The sequence below is a fragment of the Pezoporus occidentalis genome, unplaced genomic scaffold (assembly GCF_034315485.1).
Source record: "Pezoporus occidentalis ecotype Australia unplaced genomic scaffold, CSIRO_AGI_Poc_V1 ctg115, whole genome shotgun sequence".
Classification (NCBI taxonomy): Eukaryota; Metazoa; Chordata; class Aves; order Psittaciformes; family Psittacidae; genus Pezoporus; species Pezoporus occidentalis.
The window spans coordinates 2,244,000-2,255,239 of NW_026912940.1; the positions used below are offsets into that span (position 1 = coordinate 2,244,000).

At 36.9% G+C, this 11,240-nt stretch overlaps 1 protein-coding gene across 1 annotated transcript in view; it reads left to right on the plus strand.

Moving 5' to 3' along the window:
- Window positions 1–11,046, plus strand: part of EFCAB11 (EF-hand calcium binding domain 11) — a 64,723-nt gene extending 53,677 nt beyond the window's left edge. The window contains exon 5 of the mRNA XM_062637404.1: window positions 10,198–11,046. Coding sequence (XP_062493388.1) covers window positions 10,198–10,297 — 100 coding nt within the window. The 3' untranslated portion in view covers window positions 10,298–11,046. The remainder of the gene's footprint in view (window positions 1–10,197) is intronic.
- Window positions 11,047–11,240: the final 194 nt, after the last annotated feature.

Below are 11,240 nucleotides of genomic sequence, written 5' to 3' on the forward strand. Positions count from 1 at the left end.
AGATGAGCAGATGTGCATTTGAAAGCATGAAGAAAAAGAAGGCTGTTCATGACAAAGAAACATTTAAGAGTGTGAGAACATTGTGTCATTCATCAAGAAGGACATTTGCCACTTCTGTCAAAGTTTTCATTGTGGGTTTGTAGCTTTGGACAAAAAGGCAAGTTCAACTCACCACCTCTCAGCCTATTTGTGTGCTTGTGACCTTCAATACTCAATTTTAAGTCTTTTTAGAAAGGTAGCATCCTATGTCACGGTGTATCTACTCTGTCCATGCTGAACATTGCTGTCAGAATGATTTAGAGGAACGAGTGCTGGAGCACTATCATTACTCTATTCTTTTAAAATGCATGTGTTTTATTTGAAACTGTTGAGATCTGATTCTACCTAGCTTGCACGATCTGAGAGGGCAGCTTTGAAGAGTGAGAAAACCCATTAAATATATGTGTGTGTGTCTTCCTGCAGTCTGCAAGTTAGCTAGCATTTATCCCAAAGAAGAAACAACTGAAGGTAACATATTGTTGATGCAGTTCTCTCCTCAGCTAATTTGTAAATAATCAGTAAATAATTTGTTCTCTGCTTTTAAAAGTAATTTTTAAAACTTGAACAGCCTTGCAGGTAAGGTGAAGGTAAGGTGCATTTCTACCTTGATAGTAATGCCAATCCAAGTGCTTCCTTAAACAGTCCTACCTAACTGAAACTTCTGACTGCTAGTACTCCAACAGCATGTCCCATTTCAGGAAGCAAAACCAGGGTTACCTTCATAATTCTTCCGTGTTTACTAAAGATCAGACTGGCTTTTCTCAACACTTAGGTTTTTAAAGAAGTGAAATTAATATACACATTAGTAACAGAACAGCTGTGGAGCTCTGCAGGAATCCCATCAAAAAGGAAGCAAGCAGGGTGAGTAGAAAGAGCCAGCTGGTTAATCAGAACAGAAGGCAGCTTGTTGAAGAAGCTGTCATCCTTGAATCTTCAGTTGGTGGGTCATTTTGTCCTCGGCAGGGACTCCTTCCATGATGTGCAATTTTTACTCTCACGGCTCAATCAGTGTGACAGTGTGCCTCTAGGCTGGTTCTAAATGCAGTGGAAGTCTTGGCTCTCATTTAAATTGTTCTCTGATAGCTTATTTTAAAATATTAAATAAATGTATTAGCAGTAAAACTTGGGTGTAAAAGATACAATAAATTTTAAACAACAGATGTGAAAACTTTATTCTAAAACTGTTAAGATCAATTTCTGCAGTTTCTAGCAATTGTTTTCAAGTTATTTGCTGCTGGGTGGTATTATTTTTTTTCTGAATAATTGTCAAGTGTGAGTTTCTTAGAGCAATTCAAACTGTGTAATACAGGATTTCAGCTCTTGCAGACCCACAGGTCTGTATGGTCTTTTATAGTTTAATGTGTATTCAAGTGATATTTCTGCTTACTCTCTGGAATTGTATTCTAATCTTACGGAATATTTTTATGAATCTGTTTGTGGCACAGGATGGTAATTTGGAAAGTCTAAGAAAATGTTCTCGTGGTTTTATTGCTGTTTTCATAAGCAGTTTGCGGAGCAGGAAAGAATAAAAAGAGATTTTCTAGTTAATATGACTTATTTTTCTAGTTTATAATAGTTGCCTATTGGAGCCAATATTAATTTATAAAACTGTGACCATATAGTAGGAAAACATGCTTAACAAATTTGTAAATGGACTTAAAAAAAAAAAATTATTGGTGGTGGTGGTGGTGTTAGTATTGTAATCTCCAAAGAAAGCAGGATTGAAGTTCTCAGTCAGATAGTGAAGATATGAAATAAAATTCTGAACCCTATGTTCTTAACATTTAATCTGAGGAAAAAGGCAGTAAAGCAGTTGTGTCTGACTCATGGCAGGAATGCAGCAGGTTACCCAACAAAGCTTTTGACATTGGTCAAGTCACAACGAGTAAGTTGAGGGCCACCAGGATGAGAGACAAGTTTTGTTTACCCATACTGTTTTGAAGCTCAGTGCATAAAGGAGGTTTGGGAGATCACCCAAGTCTTGGAAGGCAGATACAGGGACTGTGAGAATGAAGACCTTGCACCCACTGTAGGAGAGGATCTGGTTCGAGACCATCTTAAAAATCTGAACGTGCACAAGCCCATGGGTCCTGATGAAATCCATCTGCGAGTCCTGAAGGAGCTGGCAAATGAAGTTGCGAAGCCACTGTCCATCATATTTGAGAAATCATGGCAGTCAGGTGAAGGTCCTGATGACTGGAAAAAGGGAAATATAACCCCCATTTTCAAGGAGGGGAAAATGGATGACCCGGGGAATTACAGACCAGTCAGTCTCACCTCTGTGCCTGGCAAAATCTTGGAGCAGGTTCTCCTGGAAGGCATGCTAAGGCACATGAAAATCAACAAGGTGCTTGGTGACAGCCAGCATGGCTTCACTAAGGGGAAATCCTGTCTGACCAATTTGGTGGCCTTCTATGATGGGGCTACGGAACTGATGGACAGGGGTAGAGCAGTTGATGTCGTCTACCTGGACTTCTGTAAAGCATTCAACACTGTTCCACATGACATCCTTGTCTCTAAATTGGAGAGACATCAGTTTGATGGATGGACCACTCGGTGGATAAAGAACTGGCTGGATGGCCGCACACAAAGAGCTGTGGTCAATGGCTCAATATCAGGCTGGAGACCAGTAACAAGTGGTGTCCCTCAGGGATCAGCGTTGGGACCGGTCTTGTTTAACATCTTTGTCGCTGACATGGACAGTGGGATTGAGTGCGCCCTCAGCAAGTTTGCCGATGACACCAAGCTGTGTGGTTCGGTTGATACCCTGGAGGGAAGGAATGCCATCCAGAGGGACCTTGACACGCTTGTGAGGTGGGCTGATGCCAACCTCATGAAGTTAAACCATGCCAAGTGCAAGGTCCTACACCTGGGTTGGAGCAATCCCAGGCACAGCTACAGGTTGGGCAGAGAAGAGATTCAGAGCAGCCCTGTGGAGAAGGACTTGGGGGTGTTGGTTGATGAGAAAATGAACATGAGCCGGCTTCAGTGTGCGCTCGCACGCCAGAAAGTCAACCGTATCCTGGGCTGCATCAAAAAGAGGGTGACCAGCAGGTCGAAGGAGGTGATCCTGCCCCTCTACTCTGCTCTTGTGAGACCTCACTTGGAGTATTGCGTGCAGTTCTGGTGTCCTCAACATAAAAAGGACATGGAACTGTTGGAACAAGTCCAGAGAAGGGCCACAAGGATGATCAGGGGACTGGAGCACCTCCTGTATGAAGACAGGCTGAGGAAGTTGGAGCTGTTCAGCCTGGAGAAGAGAAGGCTGCGTGGAGACCTCATAGCAGCCTTCCAGTGTCTGAAGGAGGGCTATAGGGATCCTGGGGAGGGCCTCTTCATTAGAGACTGTAGTGACAGGACAAGGGGTAACAGGTTAAAACTTAAACAGGGGAAGTTTAGATTATATATAAGGAAGGAGTTCTTTACCGCAAGGGTGGTGAGGCACTGGAATGGGTTGCCCAGGGAGGTTGTGAATGCTTCATCCCTTGCGGTGTTCAAGGCCAGGTTGGACAGAGCCTTGGGTGATATGGTTTAGTGGGAGGTGTCCCTGCCCATGGCAGGGGGGTTGGAACTTGATGATCTGAAGGTCCTTTCCAACCCTAACTGTTGTATGATTCTATGATTCTATCATTATAAGAAGTGGCTCTACAGTACAAATCAACGTTGAAAAAAGGGATATCAGTAATAAGGTTAAATAGAATTTGCAAACATAATTTTTCAAACTTTATCACTGAGGTGCATGCAATGGATGATAAAATTTTAACTGATGATACCATTAGAAATTGAATCCAGATTTTCTGATTGAGAGAAAGGAAAGACAGTGTCAGAAAGAGTAGAAGAGCAGTAAAGGAAGATCCCTGGATCACAAGGTAAGTTGCATTTCTTCCATGCTTCTGCTTCCTTGGACTAAAGTCTAACGTAATTTGATCTTAGTGAAAGAAGCAGTGATGTTCTTAGGTGCCTTTACCTTATGAAAACACCATGGGTTTCCTGTGTAGGCTGGTTCCCTGGGACATTCACGTTAGATTTCCATAAATAGTTCAATGACAAATGTTATTTTAATGGAAAATGGGCTTTGGATTGTCACAGCCACATCAGAAGAGTGAAGCTGAGGTAGACATTGCTATACCTGAAAGGCGCCGGGAACCTAAGCATAAAAGAACTATGCTCAGAAATACTTGCAAAAAAGACTAGAGGCCTAAATCATTCATAGCCAGCAAACCTGCTAGCCTCTGGTATCCTAAGTAAGATGCAGCATGTGAAGTGTAGAAAATATTTAATGAGGCAAGAAATGTGTTGTGAGAGTTGCAAAACAGTATAGCTGAATGGCTCACAGTACTTATAAGCAGTTCAGATATCCACATGGTAATTCAGGAAGCTGCACTCCTTAGCAGTTCTCTGAAACAGAATCGTAGAATGGTTTGGGTTGGAAGGGACCTCAGATTTATAGTTCCAATCCCCCTGCCATGGGCAGGATACCTTCCACTAGAGCAGATTGCTCAGAGCCATGTCAAGCCTGGGCTTGAACACTGCCAGAAATGGGGCATCTACAGCAAATAATTTTTTGCAAATGAGATAACAGGGAACTTGATATGTAGATTTTGGAAACATATGTTAGAAATGTGTACACATTTCATATGTAAGGCTACAATAAATAGGGGAAAAAAAACACTGCTATTCTTGGTATGTCCTGAAACCAGGGAAATGTAAATTGCAGAGAAATAGTGATTTGAAGACCCAGCCTTGTGTGCTTGGCGTGCTTTTGTCTCTAATTCAGGAGGATTGGTATATAATATTGCTAAGTTTTTGTTGACTAAGCATGCGAGAAAAATTATGTACAATTAAGAAAATCACTCTAGTTCATGGACTGTTACAGAAATAAGTTTTTCATACATGTGGTATATCTCATTTTTATCTGCTGTGAGAAAATGGTTGTTACATAGCAATGCATAAAATGCCATGTATTATGCCTCTATGTGTAAGCATTTAATAAATTGCAACTGTGCATGGAAAGTAGGGGCCTCTGTAACTTGTTTCTCATAAACCTCAGTTAACTGGAAACTAAAGGTGTTTGGAAACAAATATTTAAAATTCCTCACGTTTCTAACTTTATTTGTACACAGAAGTCTTTCATATTTAGCTATGGTACCTGTTAAGGCTGATTTACCCAAACTTAAATGTATCATTAATGTTTTAAAGTCATGCTTTAGAGAATAAATTATTTGGAAAGTCAAATAACCATTTCTGTCACTTCTAAAGAAATATTTTTTTTCTCTATTTGGAGCAGTAACCAAAGGAAACCCCTATTCATGTAGAATGCTGTGAGAAGGAGTCTTGAAGTTTTCATTCTCAGTGGTGTATCCCATATGTTATATTTCTCTTCCTGTATTTCATTTATGTGATGAATCTGGTCTCTGATCTCACTGATCTCTATGAGAACTTCTGCCTGCATAAAATAGATTAAATGAAAACTTCCGTCTTGAGGGTTAACTTCAGTTCTTTCAAAGTAAAAGTAAGAACCATCTATATTTAGTAGTATAATTAATGATCTGTAAAAATGTTTACGTAGTGGAGAAATACAAACTAGTTTTAAGACACCTTTTTCACTTACATATATCAAATGTATGGCCATAGCATCAGAGATCTGAGCAAAGTTTAATTTATCCTGACTCTTATTTGATTTCTGGGGCTAGTCCTACTGCACTAACAAGTTGAAAGCCAACTCAATGGTAAGGTCTTCTGGCTCTGCAGTGCATTCACTACTTTTTTTTTTTTTCTTTTAGTAATAGAAGTGATTGCTTAATGCTTCGATTTACTGCTTAGGACAGATGCTGAATTATCTAGGGAAATACAGAGTAGAATTTAAATCTTTGATCTGTAGTTTTGCATGTTTTGGAGAGATATGATTGATTAATAATTAAAAAAAAGGTGTATAAATCAGATAGATACAGTATATTTGAAATTATGCTCCTACTTTAAGAGGTACTGCTTATGTGAGAGTCTTTCCATGCAACAAAAGGAAATACTATGGCCAAAATCTGTATGAGTGTTTTTACCACAGTAACTACAAGACATGACCATATTGTTGTGAGGTTAGTTAGGAAAAAGTTTAAGTGGCTGATTAATATATACAGCTGTTTATAATATAAAAGGATAGGATGTATTTGCATGTGGATACTTTTCTGATACATACTCATTTCAGTGAATTAATAAACATGAAACTTCAAGAGGAAACATATTAAACATTAGTCTTTTAGGTTATTCATTTCCTCTACTTGGATTTACAGTTAAAATATTCCTGTCAGAAGGAAAGTACCATTTATCTAATCCAGTTTCCTATGAAAATACACTTAGGTGATTTTGGGAGTCTTCAATTATCTAATTGTATAAGAGAATAATTTATATCTCACTGTCAGTAACTTGTGATGCTGATTATTACTCAATTTTCTGTGAAAGATCAGACAATCTACCGGAGGCACTACATACCTTGAACTATCTATATATATTTTACTAAGAGTGCTAAATGAATAGTGACCTGTGAAATAAAGATCAATATGCTGTGACACAGTATTTTCATAATCACAAGGATGAATATATCATTTGCTTCAGCTAGATGAAAATGAAAATTTAACACTCCAAGGCCATTTTCACGTTCAGATTACATTTGGCAAGATTCCAAAAATCCATAACATTTAAATAAATGTAGTGTTTCTTCAGATTGTAACAGCTAACTTCCCAGTTTATTTGTCATTTATTTATCACCCAACATGTCTTGCTAATCTCTTCTGAAAGGTTATTCAAAAAGTGATTCTTAATTCAAAGAGCCATTAGTGGCTTTCAGGGTGTTGAACAAACACCATGAAAGTTGAGAGCCATTTTTCAAAAGCAGCTTCCTAACAGGCACATGTAGTGAATACAAACATTGAAGACCTGATTTATGCTCATAACTCAGATATTTTGGGTGAAAATTAATGGTAAAACTCCCATTACCTGCAGTTTAGCCAGTGTCAGCACTAACTTCTAAAACACTTGTGATCTTCCAGAATTAAATTCTGAGAATACATCAGCATATTAGGAAAACAGATATTGCTATTTGAGTATTACACATTCTCTCAGGTATTTAAATCTGTACATTTTCTTTGAATGAACTAATTTACTTGCAAATAGCACAGGTTATAATAATAGTTACTGTCATTAAAACAGGCTTTTTGTTAAAAAATGCTTCAATGGGTGATCTTTAAAAACAGATCCCTTTTATGCACCCTTTGATACATAATAGTCACTGAGAAGGGTACATAAATTATAAGGATCAAATGACCTGCAGGTTCAAAACAAATAAGAGGCGGTACTTAATCTTAGAGCAGGTGTTCAAGCCATGGGCTTCACATTGGTTTAAGAGCTGTTAGGCAGATCCATGCAATAAATATTCATCATGAATAATTACATGCAGACATACACATGTGGTTTAGGAAATGCCTGAATGTACAGTGAATGCCCCAGGGGAGGGTAGACCAATGAAGTATCACTTCCCGTATCCCTGGGCAAGTTACCTCAATAGCTGATCAATCTCTAAAAAAAAATAATTTAGTATATAAACTTTCCTAGCTTTGGCTTCAACATGTGCCTATCATCATGACTTTCCTTGTAAGCTTACAAGGATATTTACTATCTAAAAGTATTTTCCCTAGAGATACACTTCTGGTCTTGATTTGATTAGATCAGTTCTCCAATCTTCTTTTTCTGACCAGAGTATTTTGATTTCTCGTTACAAGACATGTTTTCCAATACTCATATAAATACACTAGTTATATAAATTCTTTTAAGTTCTTTTCAGTTAAAGTTCCACAGTATCCATCTTGAAGTGCGTGCGCCAGAAAGCAGACACAGTGTTTTCTTCATAATTTTCCTAACACTGTATTCTGAAATAAAATCAGTCTTGTATTTGTTTTATATACTATCCTTATACACTGAAGGAGCATATTCACCCTCTTGTGCAAAGCATCACAATAGAAGATAAGACTTCATTTGATAACTTTCTATGACTCAGTCTTTTTCATTCACTGCTTTCCAGGGCAGCATCTCAATTTTGTAATTGTGACCTGCAGTCATCCTTCACTAGTGAATAAGTTTGCATTTCTTTGTCATAGGGTGTTTGAAAGGATCCCTTTCAATAAGAAACTGCATGACTGGTCATCTCCAGCTATCATGTTATCCCTAAAGATTTGATTAAGGGTGATCATCATATCAAACTTGTCCTTATCTGAAAAGCAATAGAATATCATCATGTTTTAGTCTTAATCTACAGCCAACAATGGGCTGAAGGAATTAATTTCATTTAAATATTTCCATAATGACAGTTTGTCATTTTGTCTAGTTTATGGGCATGTAAAGCTTCTCATTTCACCATGAGGTTTGAACTTTGTATGATGTCTGTCCAAGTCTATTTCACAAGAGGTTAATAGATCATTGATAACAAAGTTAAACACTCCTTCAAATTTTTGCCAAGTTTATTGCCAAGAGATGAAAGGAATCTTACCAAATGACATTAAAAGTTCCAAAGAGGTGGGAAGTTGGTAGCCTGAGTGATTCTTGAAAAAGATGTAAGATTAGTAATTTTTATTGAAGGGGAGAATAATATTTTAATCTTCAGGGAAAGGGGTAGCACATATTCCAAACAGAGACCCTCTTCCGCAAAGACAAAATTAAAGATGTAGTATATTTTTCAGAAGAAATCTTTCTTTAGTGTCATTATTCAGTAGTCATTAATGTCTTGAAAGCTGGATAATCTAGAGAAGCTGCTTGCAACTGAGGTGAGGATGTAAGCAGTGTTCTGTTTTCTCATGTAAGTCTTGGTAACCTTTGTAACTGTGTTTCTGCATTTGAAGCTGTTGTAAATAAATTATTTTCTGTTCTACACAGGATTTTCTCGAGGCTGTTTTTAGAATAAGTGTCAAACAGGACATTCTATCCCTTTCTGTAAAGCTTTCTTTAAAACTGAATTACTGTACTACTTCTTTAGGGTAGAGAATCTCTTTGAAACTTCCAGGGCACTCACAGGATAGTAAAATGTGTCTCTGCTAAACAGCATGGACAATTTTGGAATTTTCAATTTTGTCTATGTAGAAGATGCATCCCATTTTACATGCTCCAAATAGTAGGAATACTATCATTGGACACTAATGGTGATGGCAAAGTTTGCAGCACTATAATTCTAGCAGTCTTTGTGTCACCTGTAAATTTGATCAGTACTAATCATAAATTTTATTCCAGGTTATGGATAAAATTGTGGACTGTACATTGGTATAAACCAAATATTTTACTATTTGATCAGAGGATGTTGAGATCCAACGATTCATCAATTTTTTAATGGTTTAATTTTTTTGTAACTCTCATATTTCTAGTAAGAAAGCTCGACAGAACTAAGACAAATACTTTACAGAGTACTAGTTTGTCAACCTCATTTGTAACTGCATCAAATAATTTTGCAAAGTGTGTTTGGTAAAAAACCCTGTGTGTCAATGGCATTTATCAAACTGCCATCTTCCAGCAGCTTATATCATGGAAATAAATATTAACAGCTTTTATGTTTCAAAGATTTTTTTTGACCATTGGAATATTCACTTTAGCATACACAAATATACAAGTTAGCTTCTTTTTCTTACAACCATAGGCCGCAGGTCTTCTATTAACATAATCTTTGTTTCAAAATAAGCTGCTCACAGCATGTGGAAGGTCATGGGGAAATCTGGGAAATTTGCAGTATCTAAAGGCCTAGAGTTCTTGTTGCATGTTCTGTTATGAAACTTTGTAGATCTTAGCCACAGGTGATTGAAATTGGGGAATTAAGGATGAGGTCTATGAACCAAATTTGTACTGAAAGTGCTAAAGTTGCACAAGTCATATTGTAGTTAACTTTTACCTCCTGTTGAATACACATAATGATACTTGTCCTGTTGAGAAATCTTTGAGATCCTTGTATGAGTTGTACTACACAAAAAGCATTTTTCTAGTTCATTAATTCTTTGTATAGAATTCAAGTAGTAGAACTCTTGAGCTCTTCAAAAGCAATACTGGTGTTGGAAATCTTCAACTAAATATAATGTCTGTTTTACATAATGCCTTTTGGGTTTTAAGTACCAAATCTCTTTACTCTTACAGAGAAGTCAATCAGAATTCTGATGGTTGCATCAGCTTCAAAAAGTTTGAATCTGCAATAAAGTATGGACAAAATGTAGTATCACCAGTGTACTTTGCCTAAGGAATATTCTCTGGTGAAAAGACAAAGTGAAAACTTCAGATCTCAAGATATTTAAAAATCAATGAATCTTCATTTGTTTCAGCCAGCATTTTAAGAACTTTTGCTGTAAATGTAGTTCTGAAGGACAGCCTTTGAAGCTTTACTGTTGACAAGTTGGGTGTATTAATTTACATGTGTATGTGTGTGTAGAATACTTAAAATATTTGAAATCTCAATTGATTCCCAATCACTCTAGTTAGGAACTGAAACTTTGTACTTTTTCTTTTTGACTTAACAGATGAAAAAGGAGCAACTCTGATTTCCAGTTACTTTGAAATTTACTTGTTCACTTCTTCAACAGTGCTTTGTTGACGGACCAAAATATCTCATGTGTAGAAACGGATTAAATTTATAGCAACTAATGCCTGGGTTTTTTTTAATCAGTAGTATATTTGTCTTTCCTTTATTGTTTCACTCTCATATATTGCTCTTTTTATGTATTACATGTTATTTTTATTTTAATATTTATTGGTTAATTAGCGATATTACTTAATTCTGAATAATTATAAAGAATTGTATATGTAAGAAAGTAAAGCATAAATATTTAGCTTTCATTTTTTTAAACAATTTTTTAAATGGAGTTAAGAAATCTTTAGAGTATAAATCAGGAACCTCAGTTTCACAGGCTGAAAATTCTGTGTATTCAAACTTTCATTTGACTTTCAGGGAAGAGTTTGGATATATCTTCTCTAGCAAGATGATTAGAGAATTTCCAGAAGTTGAGGGTAAGTAAGCATAATGTAGAATCTATCATTACCTACAAAGCTCTTCTCTTCTCTTCTCTTCTCTTCTCTTCTCTTCTCTTCTCTTCTCTTCTCTTCTCTTCTCTTCTCTTCTCTTCTCTTCTCTTCTCTTCTCTTCTCTTCTCCTCTCTTCTCCTCTCTTCTCCTCTCTTCTCCTCTCT